At 32.4% G+C, this 20,987-nt stretch overlaps 7 protein-coding genes and 1 pseudogene across 7 annotated transcripts in view; 3 read left to right on the forward strand and 5 right to left on the reverse strand.

Annotated features, from left to right (window-relative positions):
- LOC128393647 (mediator of RNA polymerase II transcription subunit 9-like) overlaps window positions 1-20,987 on the reverse strand; it is a 123,001-nt gene that overhangs the window by 397 nt on the left and 101,617 nt on the right. Inside the window, exon 2 of the mRNA XM_053353845.1 lies at window positions 50-201. Within this exon, the coding sequence (XP_053209820.1) occupies window positions 50-177 (128 nt within the window). The 5' untranslated portion in view covers window positions 178-201. The remainder of the gene's footprint in view (window positions 1-49; window positions 202-20,987) is intronic.
- LOC128393621 (rabankyrin-5-like) lies at window positions 497-5,769 on the reverse strand. Its single transcript, XM_053353815.1, has 3 exons — window positions 5,567-5,769; window positions 875-5,312; window positions 497-814 (listed from the first exon to the last, which is right to left on the reverse strand). Exon 2 carries the CDS (start codon window positions 5,169-5,171, stop codon window positions 1,722-1,724), a length of 3,450 nt encoding a protein of 1,149 aa, XP_053209790.1. The 5' UTR covers window positions 5,172-5,312; window positions 5,567-5,769; the 3' UTR covers window positions 497-814; window positions 875-1,721.
- On the reverse strand, window positions 6,197-7,147 carry LOC128393657 (striated muscle preferentially expressed protein kinase-like). Its single transcript, XM_053353854.1, has one exon. It carries the CDS (start codon window positions 7,145-7,147, stop codon window positions 6,197-6,199), a length of 951 nt encoding a protein of 316 aa, XP_053209829.1.
- Window positions 7,588-9,649, forward strand: LOC128393625 (DNA primase large subunit-like). The gene is made up of 2 exons (XM_053353817.1): window positions 7,588-9,293; window positions 9,360-9,649. Exons 1-2 carry the CDS (start codon window positions 7,743-7,745, stop codon window positions 9,630-9,632), a joined length of 1,824 nt encoding a protein of 607 aa, XP_053209792.1. The 5' UTR covers window positions 7,588-7,742; the 3' UTR covers window positions 9,633-9,649.
- Window positions 9,816-11,413, reverse strand: LOC128393641 (guided entry of tail-anchored proteins factor 1-like). Its single transcript, XM_053353835.1, has 6 exons — window positions 11,273-11,413; window positions 11,028-11,092; window positions 10,584-10,922; window positions 10,310-10,475; window positions 10,178-10,245; window positions 9,816-10,092 (listed from the first exon to the last, which is right to left on the reverse strand). Exons 3-6 carry the CDS (start codon window positions 10,692-10,694, stop codon window positions 9,898-9,900), a joined length of 540 nt encoding a protein of 179 aa, XP_053209810.1. The 5' UTR covers window positions 10,695-10,922; window positions 11,028-11,092; window positions 11,273-11,413; the 3' UTR covers window positions 9,816-9,897.
- Window positions 11,333-19,743, forward strand: LOC128393626 (activating signal cointegrator 1 complex subunit 2-like). The gene is made up of 10 exons (XM_053353818.1): window positions 11,333-11,459; window positions 17,165-17,377; window positions 17,492-17,575; window positions 17,686-17,846; window positions 17,948-18,131; window positions 18,231-18,736; window positions 18,806-18,913; window positions 18,983-19,057; window positions 19,118-19,380; window positions 19,486-19,743. The coding sequence occupies exons 2-10, from the start codon at window positions 17,285-17,287 to the stop codon at window positions 19,593-19,595; spliced, it is 1,584 nt and encodes a 527-aa protein (XP_053209793.1). The 5' UTR covers window positions 11,333-11,459; window positions 17,165-17,284; the 3' UTR covers window positions 19,596-19,743.
- On the reverse strand, window positions 11,510-12,672 carry LOC128393629 (tigger transposable element-derived protein 6-like). Its single transcript, XM_053353821.1, has one exon. It carries the CDS (start codon window positions 12,665-12,667, stop codon window positions 11,549-11,551), a length of 1,119 nt encoding a protein of 372 aa, XP_053209796.1. The 5' UTR covers window positions 12,668-12,672; the 3' UTR covers window positions 11,510-11,548.
- LOC128393658 (uncharacterized) lies at window positions 12,969-16,921 on the forward strand (annotated as a pseudogene).

Raw genomic sequence — 20,987 nt, forward strand, 5'->3', positions numbered from 1 at the left:
AATTAATTACATTCAAAACAATTAAGAGAAAAAAACAAAACAAACTTACCTTCTTATTATGTCATAAACAAGAGGAAGAAACTCAAAGTCAATGTCTTCTAATTTGATATTTTCTTTTGTAGAATTTGAATTGTTAGTGTTAGAATTATTGTTACTATTATTACTATTAGAAGCCATAATTAATAATCCAAAACTAATTAAAATGTAACTAAAATTAGTCAATTAAAAAAAAGAAAACAATTTAATGGAAAGAAAAAAATTTCAAACCAAACATATGATTCATCAGGTGTTGACTATTCTGGTTACCAAGGTTACGAATTGGAAAGCGCGAAATCAAAGTAATGACAATTGAATGAAAACAAATAAATTGTCACCAATTAAAATGTTAAAAGGTCAATTCACTCACTGGACTGGCAATGTAAGGCAATGGATTAGTGTCACAACGAGGATAATGTTAGAATATTTTGATTCTTATTCTGCAATAATCAAGACGAAATTGAAGTTGGCCAAACGAATCGTTTATTGTTTGAATGTTTTTCTTGTAAAAGTACAAATGAACTTCATGGAGATGAGAAACTCAATGAGTATGAATAAAGATGATCAATGTTAATACGAACAGAGGAAAAAATGAAACGAGCGATTCGATGCCAGAGGAAAATTAAGGTCTAAAAGTAACATTGACATTCGGGTATACCATATTTTTCGATACTTTTGTGGTGACTTTGCAGTACATCTCAGCCCGTTTTTCCTTCACTTCCGGGGGAAGGTCACTTGCTCTGGTCTTCTCTGCCATTCGTTGCAATATAATGTGAATCTGCGAATGGGTGAGGTCAATAGAAGATTAATCGATTAAAAATGGATCATATTTACTTACCTTTCTGAACGGATGATCTTGCAAAGGTCACATTTTCGTGGCTTACCCATGACAATTAGGGAAATTCAATTTATTGGTGAATTCAAGGAGAATGAAATGAAAATTTGAAAAAGAAAATTTAAAATTTAAAATTTAAAATCTAAGATGAATCATTTGCTCGTTATTTATGGTTACCAGTGTTACCAATTAGAAAGCGCGGGATTAGAGTAAACAATTAATCTATTTAATTGTGGGAATAATTTTGAGAATAATTGTCAACTGATTAACTTTCTATTGAAAATATTCTTGTTAATCAGTTGATTTCATTGTTTTCTCCTTCATAGTTAATCTTTAACCTGATAGACTTTTTTAATCTTCTCTGTGTGTGAAATGATTACCGATAATTAAGATAATTAACGAGATTGTTTTCTAAACAATTACTTGTCTAATCAATGATTATAATACATAAAAACCAATCAATTATCGTTAATTGAATGCCAGGAGTTTCTGTTCAGTCGGTTGATTGTTTAAAACATTTTGGATTAACTATACTTTGATTCCGATTTTACAGCAATTAAGAGACAATTGGGATTAATCAAATAAAATAAATTGGTTTATTATTTGATTGGAATGTGTTTTTTGTGTATATGTTTAAATATTTTGCTTTAAATTGTAAATCTAAGAAAAAAAGAGATAGAAGAGAAATTGTTGTTGATAGATAACAATTTTAGTTATGTCACAATTAATATAGTTGTTGGTAATTAGACAAATTGTAAGAATAAATTAAACGTTGCAATACTTGGTAATCATGATTACGAAGTGAAAGGTTTGTTTTAGGTGTTGATATGATTCTCTCTGAATAAAGATTTTATGCTGAGAATCCCATCATTAGCACTTCGAAACAAGTTTCACAAACGCGAACTGCTTTGTTTAGGCCGAATTTGGGTATCGTGATCATTTTAGCCGAGCAATTAGAACATAAAACACGACCACAGTGGCGACAATGGTGTCTTCTCAATTGGATGCCAAACTTTCGACTACATTCAGCACAAGCATCACCTTCGGTCCAAACAGGTTCGGCATCAAGCGAATCAAGTAATTTATATAAAAGTGAATTCGAAGCGACGGAACAGTTGAATAAATTGACCCCATTCTTATTTGATGTTCCAAGACAGGCACGATTTTTGACCAATGCTCGACAAAGGTTGACATTTCCATTGATGTAGGCTAAAAGTAGAGCTGTGCTACCCTCGGCGTCCGGTTTGTTAACAGGGTAATTGGGCTCACAGCTGATAAAAAGTTCAAAAATTGCCGCTGCATTGTCACGACCAAATTGAGCTAAAAGATGCAACGGGGTTTGACCTTTAGCATTTACTGCATCCGAAGTTATAGTTGATTCATTGAAAAGGACTTTGGATGTCGCTAGATGACCTTTTTGACATGCAACATGTAAAGCATTATTTAAATTAATGTCGATCACATTAAAGTCAATTCCTTTCTCCAATAATATACTACAAATGGCACTGTGATCATGTTCAGCGGCGATATGAAGAGCGGTCTGTTTTTGTGCGGTCATATCGTTAATATTAACTCCAGCTAAAAGTAAATTGCGAAGTATAAGTTCAGATCCTGATTCAACGGACAAATGTAATGGTGTCATTTGAACGGGATCCTGGACTCGAGAATGGATATTAACATTGATTGAAAGGAGGAATAGGACACTCTCAATGTCACCTCGTTTGATTGCCGTGTGAAGAAAATTGTATCCTTTGGCATCGTATTTTTCCGCCGAATTAGGATCTCGATTGAGAATCTCTTGGGCAGCCTTGTTGTTTTTAATATTCATCGCAGTAGCGAAAGGTGTACAGCCCGTTTTATCTCGAAGATTTAAGTTTAGAGAAGGATGACAAAGAAGAAGAGAGATTATGGTTGAATGTTGGTTAAAAATTGCAATATGAAGAGGTGTTTTTCCATCGGCATCTTGTATATTTACATTGGCACCAAACTCCAGTAGAGTTTGAACCACATTCTCAAGACCCCAAGCACAGGCCATATGCAAAGGTGTCTGTCCATCGTGAGCTTCTTCATCTCCTTTACCATCGGGCGATGGTTTTCTCGGTGAATTAAGGTCACATCCAGAGCGTATCAGGAAAACAGCAATAAATTCATTGTTTTCATCAAGAGATCGATGAAGTATCGTTTGCCAACATCCACCGGGACCTTCACCCCAACAATTTGTATCACACTCATATTGTACCAAAATCGATGCGATATCTTCATTTTTAGATTCAAGAGCAATCCATAAAGGTGAATTACCATTTTCATCAAGTGTGTTAACATCAGCACCTTTAGAGCACAGGTCAATTAAAACTGATTCAAGTTGATGTTTAACAACCAATTGTAATGGTGTTTCACCGGTGGGTGTACAAAGATTAATATCAGCTCCATGATTCAATAAAAACAAGGCTCCTCTTGAATCTTCATTGATAATTGCTTTGTGTAATAATGTAAATCCTGTTGAATCTTTAATATTAACATTGGCTCCTTCGTCAATCAACAATTGAGCAATGTCTAATAACTTTAATCTAATCGCCATGGAAAGAGGTGTTTCATCATTTGAATCTTTGATATTCAAATTGGGGAGGGTAATTGATGATCCAAGATCTTTACCATCTGATGCTTTACAGCTTAAAATAATACGAATGATGTTTTCATGTTTATTGAGAACCGTTAAGTGTAATGGTGTTTGATTGTAAACATAAGATGACAGTTGATCATCAATTGTTTTACTTTCAACTGGTGAGGCAAAAGGATCACCATTAGAGTTAACCAATGATACCGATGAAGTGACAATGTTACAATTAGCACCATTTTCTAATAAACATTTAACCAATTTCTCTAATCCAAGGGAAGCAGCGATGTGCAAAGGTGCCTCACCTTTTTTATTGGTTACATTAACCTTGGCACCTCGACTGATTAAGAAAATACCAGCTGATTCATTTTTCTCGGTTGCAGCAATATGGAGCAAGGAATTACCAGTGACAGGATCAGATGAATCAACAGAAGCACCTTTTTCAACCAATTTCATGGCAAAAATTTCATTCTCTTCGAGACGTGAAAGAGCCAAGGTAAGTGGTGTAAATCCTTTGGCATTACGAATATCAAGTGATACATTACGTTGATCAAGAAGTTCACAAAAAATTGGCTCATTGTTGTGTAAAATGGTCAAGTGAAGGCAAGTATTTCCTTCAGCGTCTTGTAGATTCGGATCGGAACCTGATGACAAAAGTTTATTGGAAATTGTGGAATCGGTTAATTTTTTGGAGCACAATAGATGCAGAGGCGTTTGTTTCTCTCGTGTTGATGCGATGTGAACAGAAGCACCTGAATCAAGGAGGAAATTAATTGATTCTCCATCGTCTCGATCAATGGCTCGATGTAATAGTGTTCGCGAATTATCATCGACAGCGTTTATATTGGCCTGGTGGAGAAGTAAAGTTTTAGCAATGTCAATTTGACCCGATTTAAGAGCCAAATTCAACGGGATTTCACCAGATTCATCGGCCTCATTGATTTTTGTAAACAATTGGCTATTATATTCAATAAGATATAGGAAGACAACATCCTCCCGTTTGATTTTGATTGCTTGGTGAAGAGGAAACCGAGTCTTTGCTTTAAACATGTTAAACAAAAGGGATGCTGTCATTGAAGCAAAATCATTGGAACTAAAATCATTCCAATAATTGGAGATTAATTGGGAACAATGATTCTTTAGAGTATCGGCTTGAATTTCATCAGCTATTTGGTAAAATTTAACACAATTACGAACATTAACAAATGACATTAATGACTCTTCACATTTTTCAATAAGAGAGTTGAGTTGAAATTTCTTTGCTATTTTAATGATGGTTAAAATAGCTTCTTCTGAATTAGATGTTAAATCAATTTGATCAGTGTAAATCCATTTAAGAATCACTAGACCAGTATCGTAAGGTATATCACTCCAATCAAGAGTCTTGGTTTCACTAAAATCTTCAGCACCCCAATGGTTACCTCGAGAGGTGAGGATAAACTTATGAACTTTAACATCTCCACCCTTCAGGCAAATGGTACAATCTGAATAATCATCTTTATCTAATAGATTGGCAATGGTTTTCATCAAACGATTAACGAAATGACTCTCACTGGTTTCACCGCTACTCGCCACTAGAACATTATATTTACGTTCAATTTCAGAATTTTTAGATTGTAATTTGACGTATTGTTCCCTTAGAAGAGAAAGATGTTCTCTTAATTTCTCCACTTCACCACGTTCCATGGTAACAATTAACTGGACAAGATGATGACAGAGAAAAAGATAACGAAAGCACAAAATTGACACAGAATTTAGATTAGAAACAAATTGGTCTTCTTTTGATGAGAAAAACAAATTAACAAAACATTTGTAGGTGTATCCAGACTAGAGAAGAGAAAGAGAAAGCGAAAGAGCCGAAAAAAGAAGAGAAAAAAAATGAAAAGAGAAAATGGAAGAAAAAAATAGACAGAGATTCAGAAAGAGAAGAAAAAGAAGAAATAGAATAGAAAGAGGGAGAGATAAAGATGAAGAACAAAAATTAATAATCTAAAAAAATCATAATCAATTACAATTAATTGTTACAATCAAAATGAATGAAAAAATATTACAAAAAGATGAGAGAGAAAGTGAATACTCACCAAGATAGAAATGAAAACCTTCAACTCTCAGAACAATTAATTACTTTTGTTCCGATGTTGTTGGTCACTTGAAAGGGAAACAATTAAAGACTAAGAGTATAGAATTTCACCAATTAAAATGATTAAGTTTAATTAACAACCAATTAATAAATAATCATGAATAAAACGATTGATTAAAACGATTATCTCATTGGGAAGATTAACTCAAGTCGGTTGATCAACAGCTGAGATTCAATTTCAACATTTGGCGGTTCTGTTTAAATTTTGTTCTTAATTAAAAACTTGTGACAATTAAGTTAATTCTTTCAATTGAATTAATCATTAATTGTAGAAAGAAATTTTCCTATTCCCTTTAAATTTATTCATAATAAGATCATTTTCTATTTAATTTTAACAGAAATCAACGATTGAAAATTAGATTGAGAATTGGAGATTGATAAACAAAAGAACAATTAAAATTAAGAGAAAAACATAATTAGAATTAAATCATTCGAAAGATAATAACATAATTAAGAATTTGAATATGAATTTTTTTCTTCTTTTTTTCTGATGATAAATTGAAGCGATTTTCGTTTTTTTTTCTTCTTCAAATCAATTGATGGAATTGATTAGCTTTTCGCTCGAAGTTGTTTAATGTCCATGACTTTGGTCTCCGCCGAACCAATGGTGAGAGGTCAGTTCGATTAAATTTCCTCGTTGGGTTGGGTCAGCAATGAAGATTCGAGAAAGGAAACATTCTAAATCGGGTGACATGGTTATCTCATTTCGACGAAAATGAGTTTTAAATGAGGAAACATGATCAGTTGTTTTCTTTTCGAAGAAATTTCGTCTGGACATTAGAAGACCAATAATACAACCAACGCCCCAAATATCATTACAATGAACATCATATTCACCTTTAATCGCCTCAGGGGAGAAATGGTGATGCCATTCCTTTTCCTTTTCCGCAAAAATTGGAGCTGATTTTTCTGGATCCCAAGTGACCATTGACATACCAAATCCTGTAATTTTGGCGACACTTCTGTCACTTGTTAGGACAATATTTGACGCTTGAATATTTCGATGACCAATACAATTTTCCCACAAATAGTAAAGGCCCTTAAGAATATCCATGATCCATGATTTGAAATCATCTTCTTTCAATGCTTGTTTTTTAGCCAATTTTTCGAGGTCAATGGTCATCGGCTCACAGAAGACGTACAACTTTATCTTGGTCAGATAAATGTCGGTTATAAACACGATTCGGTCATTCGGGTTACCTTGAAGGTGACGTAAGATTTTGGTTCCTACTCGTTGAAGATTTTCCTTGTATTTGATTGCTAAACTGGTCAATGGGACAACTTTGACCACACAATCAATACCAGTCGAGGTTCGAGCAGCATAATATTGGGCAAATTTACCTTTATTGACCACTTGCTCTCGAAATATTTTGTAACCTTCGCGAGTCAATAAAACGTCCTCGTCGTTTATTTTTTTAGCTCCTTCATTGGTCAATATTTTACGCGATTTGTTGGTCGCATCGGTTGGATCCCGTTCTTGGGCAACTGCCCCATGATGATCCACATTCTCACCATCGGCCATTTTAATTTCGACCACTTTTCAAATTCAATTTAATAGTCAAATATCACAATCGAAAAGTAGATTTAACAATTTAAGCAAATCAATTCAAACAACCTTGATAGTGAATCCTAATAAAATTATTACCATTTTATTAATTAGTTAACTTGTATTGTTGACCAACAATTAACTCTACCAATTTGCAACAATTAGAAAACTAATTTAATTTTTTTTTTCTCTTTTAAACGTTCATATTGTTGTCGTTTTTTTGGGATATTTTTCTTTACTGTTTTCGAGGTTAAATCAAGTGTTTTTGTTTTTCTGGATTCGATTAAAGTTGTAATTAATTTTCTTAATTGGTTTTTTTTTCGATTACAAGTTAATTTGATTTTAGTAGAAAAAATTTCCAATTCTAAATATGAAATCGGTCCCTGGTTCTATTCGGCGGGAAATCGAAGCGCCTTTTAAACATAAGATGAGAGAAAATCTTTTGTCTGATTGTTTATGTTTCTTTTCAGTTTCTCTTTTAATTTGATTTTCTTAATTGTTTCCAATTAGTATTAATTGTTTTTTTTCTTTTATTTAATTTGTTTGTGTGTATACATTTTCCATTAGTAAGATGGATTTCAAATCTAATCCGACACCTAAACGAAGGAAGCAAACCCAAGGGCATGTCTCCGTTATCCAAGATTCTGAAGCCACTGATGATTTGTCTTTCTACAGTTTCCCTCCGGTTGGAAAAATTGATTTACTTGAAGTTAATGATATGGTTGATGAGCGTCTTTCCATTTTAGAAGTGTTTGAAGAACTTAAAATTAGTGAGATGGGTCATACAAAAAATCTACCCGATCATCTTGGTACAATAACTGAGCGTTTAAAGCAGGTCACCACAAAATATGGTGATAATTTTATCACAACTCTTCATGCTCGAACTTTGGGTGCTCATAATGCTTTAAAAATCGATGCCCGTCGTCGAGATCAAATCTCACATTTTCTATTGAGACTATTCTTTTGTACGCCACAGGATAAAAAGAATTGGTTTGTGGCCAGAGAATCTGAACTTCTCCGATATCGATTGTTGAAAGAAACTGTTGGAATTAATAAACAATCGAAAATTGTTGCCAAGATGATTGCTGATAACCAATTGAACTTCGAACCCATAACACTGGATGACTCAAAAGAAAGTCGTGATCTTAAACAGAACGCCTTATTCTATAGTTTAACAGTCAATGATAATGATAAAGCTCCAATTTATCGGATCAGATTTGAAGAAGCGTTGGATGTTGTTAGAACGCGTAAAGCTTATGTTGAAAGAGGTTTTGCTTATGTCACGACCCATGACATGATTTCTCTGATTTGTCACAGGTTCAGAGGTGAACTAAACTATGCTCTATCTCGACTTGTCCAAGCTCGACCAGATGAAGATAACCGTTTGATTCCATTGATCAGCAATATTTACATGAAGAAAATTGCTTCTGCCAGAAAAATGCAAACCGATGCATCGGGAAACCTTAAAGAAGTGATCACCCCTCACATGGTTGATGGTTTAGCTCTTGAACATTTCCCACCCTGTATGGAAAACATTCATCTCAATTTACGTAAAAATCATCACATAAAGTATAACGGTCGATTACACTACAGTTTGTTTCTCAAAGGAATCGGACTGTCACTTGAAGATGCGATTAAATTTTTCCGTGATGAGTTTATCCAGAAAATTCCACCCGAGAAATTTGACAAAGAATATAGATATGGTATTCGATACAATTATGGTAAAGAAGGTAAAAAGGTCGATTTCAGTCCGTATGGATGTGAAAAGATTATCAATTCAAGTCCTGGAATAGGTGATATTCATGGTTGTCCTTTTAAACACTTCGAACCTGGAATGCTGAAAAAATATTTATCACGAAAAGGAGCGAGTGATGAAGTGATTGAGTCAATCGAAACTCTTTTAGAAGAGAAAAATTATTCAAAAGCTTGTTCAGTTTACTTTTCGGTTCGTCATCCTGGACATAAATTACCCGAAGACGGTATAACCCACCCTAACTCTTTCTACAGCGAAAGTAAAAAAGCTCTGGCCAAGAATCCAAAGAGAGAGGATATTATGATAGACGACGAAATTGATAATTTCCTTCTACCAGAGGAAACTCGTATTCTTACCCAAGAAACTACAGTAAGTCACAAGATTAAAATGACAATAAGTCGCTCGAATTTAATAATTTTTCTCTTTTCTCTCAAGTCATCACAAAACGATGAAGAAGAGTCCGAACCAATGGACGCAACGGAGACCAATGAATCTACTATTTCACCTAAAGATTTTACCAATGAACAAACTATGGAAGATTTTGGAGATAAACCCGATCATCTTGAGCCAGATTCACTATCAGAACTCGAAGTTATCAAGAGAGTTAATGAAACAATCGATTCTTCAAAATTGGAAACACTCATTGAAAGGATAGATGATGAACCCAAGGAACAAGAAGCCGATTATCTTGATGAACCAGAACAATAATCGTAATAAATTTTCAATCCATCGAATCTATTTATTATCACTTCAACTAATCGAAGAGATTTGTACAAAAAAACTTGATTCTTCGATCTGTAAAAACAAAACAAAAAAGTTTCATAATCAAGGTGATGATAAATGTAAACAAACAAAATGGTTAATCGTTTGCATTGATCCAGAATCCTGATGATTATTTAAATGAATGGGAAAAAGCGACTGGATCAAATTGCGATTAATTCAAAAATGATCATCTCTTTGGTCCATCTTTAGATCATGTTGAACTTAAAATACGTTTCACAGTTCGACTGGAATAAGTAACCATTGAAAACCAACAAGTTATGCCAATTGCGCCTTCGACACCCGTTGGAAACGCTAAAATTGGTCCCAGTGGAAACAGAAGATTATGATCAAGCCTGGCCAATGGTGTATATCGATAAGACCAAATTAAATAAGTCGTCGTTAAACCCTGTTGATGGATTAGAAAACAATTAGATTAATCATATATTCATATAATAACATGTAATTAATCATTTTGATAAATATTCACTAACCATAGTAACATAACAAATACCATAGACAATAACTTGTACCTTAAGTTTGAGCATTGTTTTAGTATTACCTGTATGATAAGAAAACAAAATTTACATGAAATTGATTATAATTCAATTGATTTAATCACTTACCTCTATTTTTAAGATCTTCCGTCATCTTATTAATTTTACGCTGAATTTTAGCATATTTAACAAATTCTTGAGTCATATTGATTGTTCCCAATTCTGTTTTTAATTCTGTTATTTGTTTTCGCAAATTTTTCTCTAACTGTGAATCTTTGAAGAAAATCCATAAAACCTAAATGAAACAAATAAATTTAGAATATCAATCAGATTGATTAGATTAAATTAACTTGCAATTAGATTGTAAATAGTTGATACAATTAATTATTCAAATTATCCTTACCAGTTTAACAAAATTTGGCATTAGTGTTGTGAATAAACCCCAAAAGGTAATGAACCAAAAAGCATTGTAATTAAATTGTTGACTGTTATTAGAAGTCTCTGTTGTTGACATTGTTGAATTTGAATGGTTCCGAGGATTGAAATTACCAGGGTAACAATTAACTGATTATTACACAGAATAAATAACAATTCCAGATGATCAATTAGAAATGTAAACCAATCTTTTCCTAAGAGATATTGCTGGAAAGTACAAGGAAGAGGCAGTTGAAATTAAACCACAGCAATTAATCAAATTCAGGTGATGAATGTGTAACAATCAAGGTTAATTGTCAGTATCAGTCTAATGGTAAAAAAAAAAAAACAAAAACAAAACAAATTAGATTTTCAAATAACAATCAACAAAAAAGAGGAAACAAAATATTTCATGATAAACGTGACCACTTACTGAGCAAAGATAATCAAACCAGGACAATTTCAATTTTTCTTATCAGTTCAAAGTAGCCAATTATACTAATCCCATTAAAAGTGAATTTAAATAAATAAAAAAAAACAATTAGAAATTAAATTAAATCAGATTAAAAGAGAAATGAAAACAAAAGGAAAATGTAAACAAAAAGAGTTTCATAGTAACATAAAAGGGAAGGAAAAAAATTGGATGAGAATAAGATGAATTTAGAGAAACATAATTACCTTTTCATATGAATCAAAGATCCAATATGTATTCTAGATGATGATAGGATTGAGATAATTAATTAGTTGACAAATTAAATTGATAGGAAATAAGATTAATTGAAACACGAGCAAAAGAAAACAAATGAATCAGCTTTAAATCTCAACCATTGAGACCGAACCTCAATCAGCTGTTTCCCTTTCTCATTGACGTTGCGGTCCAGGGTAAAAACAAATACAGTAATATACCCACTTGAGTTGTTTTTTTTACATGCAGCGACATCTATTAGGTTCAATCTAATTTAATGGAAATCCAGCTTTAGTGTAACAATTAACAATAGTATCTGGTTTAACATTAAACCAACAACCTTGCAACATTTCAATTCCATCAATCAATTGTAATTCTTTGAGTGAATCTAACAAATTAATGTCGTTTTCGACTGAGGGAGCGAGTCGTTGAATTATCTTAGAACGGTATAAGTTCTTAACATTAGCTATGATACCACAATCTAAAGGTTGACAGTGTGATGTTGTGTTAGGTGGTAATTTGATCAAGGTGATATTTTTCAGGTCTGCAGTTAATTTATGAGCTGGACAGTTATCAACAAACAAAAGAATCTTTTTTTTTTCTTCAATCAGTCGATTATCCCACTCAACTAGCCACTCATTGAATAGAGCTGATGTCATGTAGCTTGAACTGTTGTACTTGTAATTAACACCGATAGTTGAGAGATCATAATTAAATTTTTTAAAACAATGAGGACGAGCTCGAAAACCAATAATCATTATCTTCTCTTTTCCTCCAAAACGATTGCAACAAAACATGACTGAGACTCTGAGTTTTGATTGTTTGATTCCATGTTGATCGCTCCCTCTTGTAAGATAAGATGATGTTGGTAATGCTTTCCAATAGAAACTTGACTCATCAGCATTATAAATACAATCGGGTTCAAAATCTTTAACAATATCAGGTAATTTCAAAAACCAATTCTCCACAACTTCGAGATCGACACATCGAGATTCACCATGTTGTTTCAATCGTCTCACATCGTTTCGTTTCTTGAATTTCATAAACCAATTAGCACTAGCAACAAATGAATTCAATCCTAAACTCTGAGCAACAGAAAGAGCTTTAGCTTTAATAAGCTTATCATCAACAGGTAAATTTCTTTCTTCTAATAATTGAATGAATTCAAACACTAAAGAGTCGAGGAGAGTATAAAGGTTACTTGATGGACAACGTGAACGACGAGCTACATTTTCACTTTTTATCACTGACTGGTAACACTCTTTTCTTTTTTTTATCTTCGAGATCGCTTGTTGAGTAACATTATACTTATTAGCAAGTTCTTGTTGTCGATTAGAATCTAATTCAGTCAGAATGTTCAATTTATCACTATTTATAAGGTACCTCATGGTGATTACACTTGTTAACATCAAATGAAAAGGGTTAATTTCAGTTACGAGAGATGTCGCTGCATGTAAAAAAAACAACTCAAGTGGAGTACAACTCAAGTGGGTATATTACTGTACTAAGCAAATAGACAAATAACAAACAAATACACAAATACCACAAATACCGCCAAAATCAAAAGCAATAGAAACTTCAATTAATGTTTTCATTCAAAGATTTTAATGCTTATTTAGCTTTTGGATTTAGATTTTAAAGTGTTTTATAATTGTGATTCTACATTAAATTTAACAAATCAGCAATAAGATGAGTGTTGATTCTCAAATAGAGGTAAAATTAATTTACCATTGATAGATAATTTGAATTTACAAATGTTTTTTATTACAAAATTTCAGATGATTTTGAGGTTACACACATGGAAGTTCTAGAACTATTACAGAATAAATCCTGTTAATACCATGGTACCGTGTGATCCAGTCAGTTGTGTGCCATCTTCTAAAGAAAAGAGGAAACGATTATCGGATCGACCTTGGGTGGTGGTTCATTGGACCTACAAGAAAACTGAAGGAGGATATTAAAAAGCTTCCAGCTATGTTTTGATTGGAAAAGAAGCCGGAAAATGTTACATCAACAAAGTTTAAGAGGCTAATTTATACGATGGACGGTAAGTTTCTTGTTTTCTTTTTAACCCAGTCAACCCCAGTCAACGAAAGTTGCGCTAATACTCTTTTATCGTCTATTCTCATAAATTTTGTAATTATTTTTTGACCAGGTATTGAAATATGTGTTGTGGTCTATGAAGGTGATAAACATTAGCAATCAAACGACCACATGGAAATTCAAAGAAAGACCTTCATTTCGCATTGCTAAGGATACAATTGATTTGGTTGAGCAAGAACAGTGCTGGATCAGTTATGAAACATGTAGAATGTTGTAAAAGTGCCACTTTAGAAATGATTCCTGATGGTATTTGAAGAAGAAAGATAAATTTATACTTCATCATACTCCAGAGAATTCACAAATGATAAAAATTGTCGAAAAGTATGATAATAGGAACGTATTGAGCCTCGATGAGTTTTATGGAGGCTACATTCTTGGTAAATCGGAACTAGAAAATGAAGTACACTTTTATCAAGTTCTTCCTGATCTTGTTATACTTGGAAGCAGAACTGCCGTTGAGTTGACAAATCGTATATTCTCGCAAGGTAGAAAAACAAATTTTAAGTTATGACACAACATTCAATCTTGGTAATTATTACGTATCAATTTTATGTGCAAGAAATACTGAGCTTGTTGGTGATCCAATTTTTCCCATTGTGTTTATGATTCACGACAAGAAGCATGAAGGAGTCCACAATTTTTTTTGGAACAACTTCGTCAACAAGAAGTTAAAAATCACGAAACACATTCCCATTGTTACTGATCGAGAAAAGTCGATCGTGAATGCTATAAGGTCATCTGGGTACTTATCAAACCATCTTTTGCTATAATCATATCGTCTCAGATGTAAAAATTTGGCGAAAAACAGATGCAATCTCAAAGATAGTATTCTATATCGAAGTATCATTGAGCAATTATTGAATTCAGAGACTAGAGAGATTTTGATGTATTGAATTATTCAAAAAAAAGACAATGAGCTCAGAATTGTTAAATACTACAAAGAATTTAGAAAGTGATCTCATTAATCACGCTGCTTATTTTAATGCTTTGAATATCAAGCATTTGAGAACCAACATGTAAGCATTTAAAATAATATAAGTGAGTCATTGAACAATATGCTGAAGTCGTATCAAGATCGAAAGAAAAAACAAATTCCAGTTTTGATGATTGATCTTCTGAAATTTCAGCTCACAATTTTATCAGAATTCAATCGAGCAATAGATGGAGTAGGAAATTATTGCTCGAAGAAAGAGTATAGTCAAGCAAAGAAGTTGGATATCACATCTAAACTAAGTGATAAAGACCACTATCGAAATTGTGAACCATTTAAAAGAAACTGAAGTTATCCCAGAAATGGTACTGCTCATGACGATGCATCGGCTGAACTTGAAGACATGAGATTGAATATAATCGTAAAATGAAAATTTCATCGTCCGAGGACCTTTTCTAGTTCTTGCCACTGTGAGATCAAGAATGGTAAATTCATGCAGCTGTTTCAAAGGTGTAAAATGTTTTCACATTACAGCTGTTGCTGAAACAATAGGACTTGAGTTGAAACAATTGAGAATACTCCATATCGACTTTGTAAAATTTAGAAAAAATTTTCTCGTGTCGGTGGTAAAAAGAATCCAAGGAAGAAGGATAAATTGACCCCGTACTTGGCTGCTCCTGATTAAATTCAATTAATCAAGTCAATTAATTGTAAAAAAAGAGCTGAATGAATCATCAGAAGAGGACGACGTTAATTATTCACAAAATGAAACTTACCGGATTTAAAACTTAGATAGTGGCTTCATTGAGTGATCTCAAAGCAGTACAACCAATGGGGATGAAATTGAAGAAAATACTCTTCAGATACCTGATGAAGCAGCTTACACAGAGGAATCAGTAACTACTTCATTCAAAGTAGCAAACGTGAATGTTACCTGTTTGAACAGCAAAAAGTTCCTCCATGATACTGTGATTAACGATTTTCTTATTCATTATTCGAATGTCTGGAAATCACATGAAGTTATTTTCGTATTCGATCCAATCTTACACTTTGCAATATCAACTGCCAAAAAAATCTTGACTAAATCTGCTGTCGTCCGACATATTCAAGAGAATCAGGCTCTAAATAGAGATATAATTTTAGTGCCTATGAATAAAAATAAATGTCATTGGATTCTTGGTGCAATTGTTTGGAAGTCGAAAAGCATATACATATTTGATTCGTTAAATTCTGATGACTATTGGAATGATTTTCATTCGCTATTAAAAATCGTTATTTTGTCAACATTAATCGCTGGTAACAAATTTGCAATGAGCGATTGGCAATTCGTCGTTGCTACTGACGCACAAAAACAAAATAATGGTTTTGACTGGTGTTTTCACTCTATTTCATGCAGCAGGTATTATTCGACGTAAAGTGTTGTTATACGAAAATTCTGATAGTGCAAGAAACTGGATTAAGTATGTTCTATCGAAAGCACCGTTGCCAATAGTCAGAAAACTGAAAGTTTCTAAACATCCAACGTGTTTAAATACTAAACACTATGGACTGGAGTTGAAAAAAGTAACCAAATCAAACGAAATAGTGAATGAACCAGGATTTGAAAAGGTTATTAACACCCTAGAACATGAGATAGAGTTTACTCAATGTTCTGAAGTAATTTGTCCATTTCATAAGCACTTAAAAGCCGATTCTTTAATGTGTGTAGTTTGCAGAAAATGGTTCCATAAAAATTGCGTCGAAGCCACGAGCGAAATCTATTACAAATGCTCTAGCTGTGCTGAGTCTGGAAGTAGTATCTAATGATTTATCTCAACCCCAGTCAACATTGGAACATCAAGAGTCAACTCTATTTCCCACCCCAGTAAACCCCAGTCAACATTGGAACATCAAGAGTCAACTCTATTTCCCACCCCAGTAAACCCCAGTCAACATTGGAACATCAAGAGTCAACTCTATTTCCCACCCCAGTCAATTCCCTTTGAGATATGATAAGATTTATGCATCGGTTCGAAGTAAAATTTTTATTCAGATATTAAAAATCAATGAAAATTAAAACTAAATTTGAGGTAATTACAAAAAATTTTATCAGTTTTTGATTTGAATTACAGTGGCAGTGTGTCTCTCTGTACAATCATCTTTAGGAGCAGGGTCTTTTCTTGCCGGACATGAAGCACATGAAGGACATGACATGAGATCCCATCTCTGTTTCTCCGTCCATGTAAATGAGTCTCTGCTACATCCTTCTGTCCAGGCCGGAATGGTGCGCCACAAAGAGGACATTTGTAGCTAACTTGTCCTCTTTTTCTGATTTTTGCTGCCTTTGATTCTTCTATTAATTCACTAACGTCCTTTATTTCAGGATCGTAAGGTTCGAATTCAAGTTCATCTTCTGAATCATCTAAAGTAACATCTTTAGTATCAGCATACCAAATACACTTAAGCTTTCTCTTAACTTGTCCTTCTTTCTTGACCAAAGAAATTGTTTCAACCGGCCATTCAATTTCTCCATATTTAACCTAATAATAAAACAGAATACAGATTTTAGTTGTTTAGTTATTTCACACTTTTTTATTATTCACTTACTGTTGATGATCTTGTTACTCTCTTTTCCATGATTATTTAATTAGAACAAATGAAAAATATAAATTGTAAAATTCAGTGTAAAACAAAGAAAATAATTGAAAAAATCACAATAGAAAAATTTAAACTGAACACATTGGAATTGTAACTAAAAATGACCAAAACAAGCTTTTTAAACCATTTGGACAGTGGTTTGCTTATTTGTACAAATATTTGTCTATTTGTACGAATTTGTGTATTTGTTTACTATTTGGTTTTTACTCTATCCTGACGTTGCAAGTGAATTAAGAGCAGTTTGTTTTTTTTTTGTTTTCTCTTTTCAATTGTTTTTAACTAATTTATTTCTGTTGATTTTTGAATTCTTTTTCTATTTTACTCAACAATAAACATGGATGGTCATCATCATAGAAATAACAATCACCCAGGGCCTTCTGTCCGTCCAAAAGTTCCCAAAATGAGAGGACCAGAAAGAGATTATCGGGTAAGCCAATGTTTAGCTTTTCTTTCAATTTCTTTATGTTTTCATTTTCTTATTTTTAATAATTAATTGTTCTCACTTTGTCCCCTTCATTATTTCCTATTATCTACCTGATAGAGGCCAAATAATAATGATAAGCTGGTTAACCAAAGGACAGTTAGCGTTTCAGGTGATCGTGGTAAGAAACATTTAGCAGCATTGGTGAGTAAACGGCTTTTGGATTTAGTTTAATTGTCTCAATGAGACTAAATTGATTATTTCAAATTCTAATATGATTAGTAATGATTGTCATTTTCTCTCTTCTTTTTTAGCATCAATCTTTTGTCCATCCCATTGACCATTTCCGATTTCTTCCATTACCTACTTTCCAAAACTCTGAATTTCAATCTCGTTTACCGGCTGATGATATAATCGCGAGGATTATTGACTTTGAATCTAACCTTCACATCATCTTAAGGCTACCTTATCATAGGTAAAACTGTTCTCATCGATTGAAAGAGAAAATTTTGACAAGAGAATAGAACTAAAATTTGTTGTAATCTTTATTCTCTTTATCGAAAATTTCGTGTACAGATTTTGGTCCACAATGATATTCGATTCTAATGTCAACATGGGCTTACGTTCATACATCAATAATGCCCCTCGTTTCTACATGGCCCCGGTTAATCTGGACGAGAATCTTAATTATGCTGCCAATTCAATCCATAAATCAGTGTTTAAAGTTTATTGTAGATTGTCAACTTGTACTGAAGATCCAGTGAGTGTTTTATGTTTAATTGGTCACAATTTTATTAACCATTGACCAGTAGACTAAATGGTTCATACTAATTTTACTTTTTTTCTATTATTTCAACAGAAAAATTGTATGTCCCCTGATTATTATGGAAAAATGATATTGGAGAAAAAGATTTTCGATATTCCTTTACTTATGGATCTTTGTGCGATCTATGGAAACATTTATCCTGCAACTAATCAAAAATTAACTTCTATGGTTGAAACTGTTTTAAATTGTCATCCGGATTTAATAAAAAACTTGGAATCATCGGTTAGCCTTGGAAAGGATAAATTGACCAAAATCATTTCAGAACTTGGCCTTACCGGTGGAGGTGAACGGGTTGTAGTTGATTCTCAACACACAACCTTAATCTCAACTTTGACCTGGAGCCATATTTTTGGTATCATTGAACAAATCGTCGGAACCGTTGTCCCAATTTCATTCCTCATATCGATTTCACCGACAGCCGCTCGATCCTATCGATCGGCTCGTTTCGATGCAAGTCTAGTTGATTTTTATGAGAATCTTTTTCCCAAACTAAAGGATGAATTGACCTCACGATTCGCCAAAGACGCTAAAGCCAAAAAGTAATTTCTCAATCTAATCCATATTAATCGACGAAATTTAATCCGAGTCCATTTTCCGTTTTTTTCCAGAGCCTCAGAAACCATCATTCGTTTTCTTACCATATCTCGATGCTGCCTTGTTAAAGCTTTTCGTAATATGATTAAATTTGATTCTCTTGATAATCTACTTGATGACAGGTTAGTTAATTGTTCAAATTGTTTGATTGTATTTGATTTTATGAGACTAATTTGTTTTCTTTTGTTTAGAATTTCCCTGGACGAGAAAACTGTTTTAATAGATGAATATTTAGATATGATCTCTATCGCTACTTCAAGTTCATGGTGAGTTAATTGTCTCTTTTTCGGTGAATAATTAACTAATCATTGTTCCTATTATTTCAGTTTCTCTAAAGATTATTTCACTAAATATTCATTTGATTCGGATATTTGTCTTCTTATGGAAAAAGCTGATTTAACTGGTTTTCGTTCAGTTGATCCAAGTCGTATTGACTATTTATTCAATGTAATTGCCAGCAATCAAGGAAATTCAACAATCAAATCATCATCAACCTCATTTTCATCGTCAAAAACTACAACAATTAAACCAAGTTACAATTCATCAGATAATATTAAGCATGCTAACTCATCAGCCAATAATATTAATGGTAATTCAAATACTTCAGATGACAAGTATCAATAATTAGACTTTTAGAATCTTCAACAATTATTAATAATTAATTTGTTTGTTTTCTCTCTCTTAATTTCAATAGGATTTAATCCAAATTTATTAGCTAAATTAAAGTATTCGGAGGCAACTCAAACCAGAAATGGATCTCAAAGGACAACAATAAACCGAATCAAATTAATCCAAATCGATTAGCATCAATGGTCGCACAAATTAAAGAGTTTTTCCCACAATTAACTGATTCAGTTGTTAAGGATCTACTTTCAGCTAATGATTATGATCCAGAGAAAGTGGTTGATTTAATATCAATGGGAGAAATACCAAATTTATTCAGCTAAATGTTAACAATTATTGATAATTAACACAATTTTTCAAAGAAAATGAAACAAAAATCAAACTCAATCTGATCGTTTGTAATTAAAAAACAATCTATTGATTGTTACTAATCAACTCAGATGACTGGAATATCTTAATAATGGTAATTAAAAGTAAATGTTACATTGAAATAATGTTCAGCAAAGATAAAACTAAATACTCAATTAAAAAGTGGGCGAGAATTAAAAAGTTAATCAAAATTAATCAACAACAATCAAGAAAAAAAAACAAAACAAAAATAACCACAAACAAAATTTAAGCTCAAGTGTTGATTTGACTTAAAGTTTATCAATTTATAGTCACAATTTAATTGAATTACCACACAAATTGTGATTTAGCTAATGGCAAAGGAGTGGTTACAATTAAATGAACAATTTAATTCCTAAATAATTACAGAAGTTAATTGTTATCCAATCAAATTTGATCACATTTTAATAACTGTTTTTATTACTTACAATCAATTACAGGGAAAGAAATGATTTAATAATCAAATTGATTATAATTAGCAGAGAAACAAGATTGTTATAAACAAAGAAATGACAATTTAATCAACTATCATACAAGGTTAATTATACTAATTGTAATTGTTCAATGAGACAGTTACCATTGAGAATCAATTTTAATTGTCTTTCCTTAGGGTTAATTAATAGTTTGTTATAAAATCTTTAAATGGACAATCATTAATTTAAGTTAATTGTAATGAAACTAACAACAGTTAACAACAACTGACCTCTTAAAATGGTGACAAGATTATTAAATCATTAAATTTAATTGTAATTGACCTGATAACAATTTAAATTGTTCGTAAAAACAAAATTTCAATGAAAAATTTCAAAATCTGTTTCCGATACACATAAAAGAAAGGAAAAAAAATTGAAAACAACAATTAATGATCAGTTGATTATGATCAATAAAATGATTAAAAACATTAAATATTCACAGTTAATTAAAAGTCAAAGTGACCAAAGGGGTTTGTGACCAATCATTTAATTATAAGCAATTAAAATTGTTGTCAATACATTTTCACATTCATCACTCTAAGGCCTTAATACCAAAGTGATCAGTTAATTGTTGATCGACTTTTAATTCAATTAAATTGTTGTTTTCAATTTTTTCTCAATCTCATCTTATAATAGTTAGTTAACTTTTTAAATGGTTGTTAAATTGTTGCTGATTGTTGAAATTGTTGTTACATCAAAATTGAAAGATGAG

Source organism: Panonychus citri, unplaced genomic scaffold, assembly GCF_014898815.1.
Source record: "Panonychus citri isolate SS breed McGregor unplaced genomic scaffold, ASM1489881v1 Contig00138, whole genome shotgun sequence".
Taxonomy (NCBI): domain Eukaryota; kingdom Metazoa; phylum Arthropoda; class Arachnida; order Trombidiformes; family Tetranychidae; genus Panonychus; species Panonychus citri.

What these genes read in the sequence shown, in the direction of transcription:
- LOC128393621 (XM_053353815.1), bottom strand. Translation starts at nt 5,171, where the DNA reads ATGGAACGTGGTGAAGTGGAGAAATTAAGAGAACATCTTTCTCTTCTA.
- LOC128393657 (XM_053353854.1), bottom strand. Translation starts at nt 7,147, where the DNA reads ATGGCCGATGGTGAGAATGTGGATCATCATGGGGCAGTTGCCCAAGAA.
- LOC128393625 (XM_053353817.1), top strand. Translation starts at nt 7,743, where the DNA reads ATGGATTTCAAATCTAATCCGACACCTAAACGAAGGAAGCAAACCCAA. An exon ending in TTCTTACCCAAGAAACTACA is followed by an intron (nt 9,294 to 9,359) that starts GTAAGTCACAAG and finishes TTTTCTCTCAAG; the next exon opens with TCATCACAAAACGATGAAGA.
- LOC128393641 (XM_053353835.1), bottom strand. Translation starts at nt 10,694, where the DNA reads ATGTCAACAACAGAGACTTCTAATAACAGTCAACAATTTAATTACAAT. An exon ending in TGCCAAATTTTGTTAAACTG is followed by an intron (nt 10,476 to 10,583) that starts GTAAGGATAATT and finishes TGTTTCATTTAG; the next exon opens with GTTTTATGGATTTTCTTCAA. An exon ending in GTATTTGTTATGTTACTATG is followed by an intron (nt 10,093 to 10,177) that starts GTTAGTGAATAT and finishes ATCCATCAACAG; the next exon opens with GGTTTAACGACGACTTATTT.
- LOC128393629 (XM_053353821.1), bottom strand. Translation starts at nt 12,667, where the DNA reads ATGAGGTACCTTATAAATAGTGATAAATTGAACATTCTGACTGAATTA.
- LOC128393626 (XM_053353818.1), top strand. Translation starts at nt 17,285, where the DNA reads ATGGATGGTCATCATCATAGAAATAACAATCACCCAGGGCCTTCTGTC. An exon ending in AAAGACGCTAAAGCCAAAAA is followed by an intron (nt 18,737 to 18,805) that starts GTAATTTCTCAA and finishes GTTTTTTTCCAG; the next exon opens with AGCCTCAGAAACCATCATTC. An exon ending in ATCAGCCAATAATATTAATG is followed by an intron (nt 19,381 to 19,485) that starts GTAATTCAAATA and finishes TAATTTCAATAG; the next exon opens with GATTTAATCCAAATTTATTA.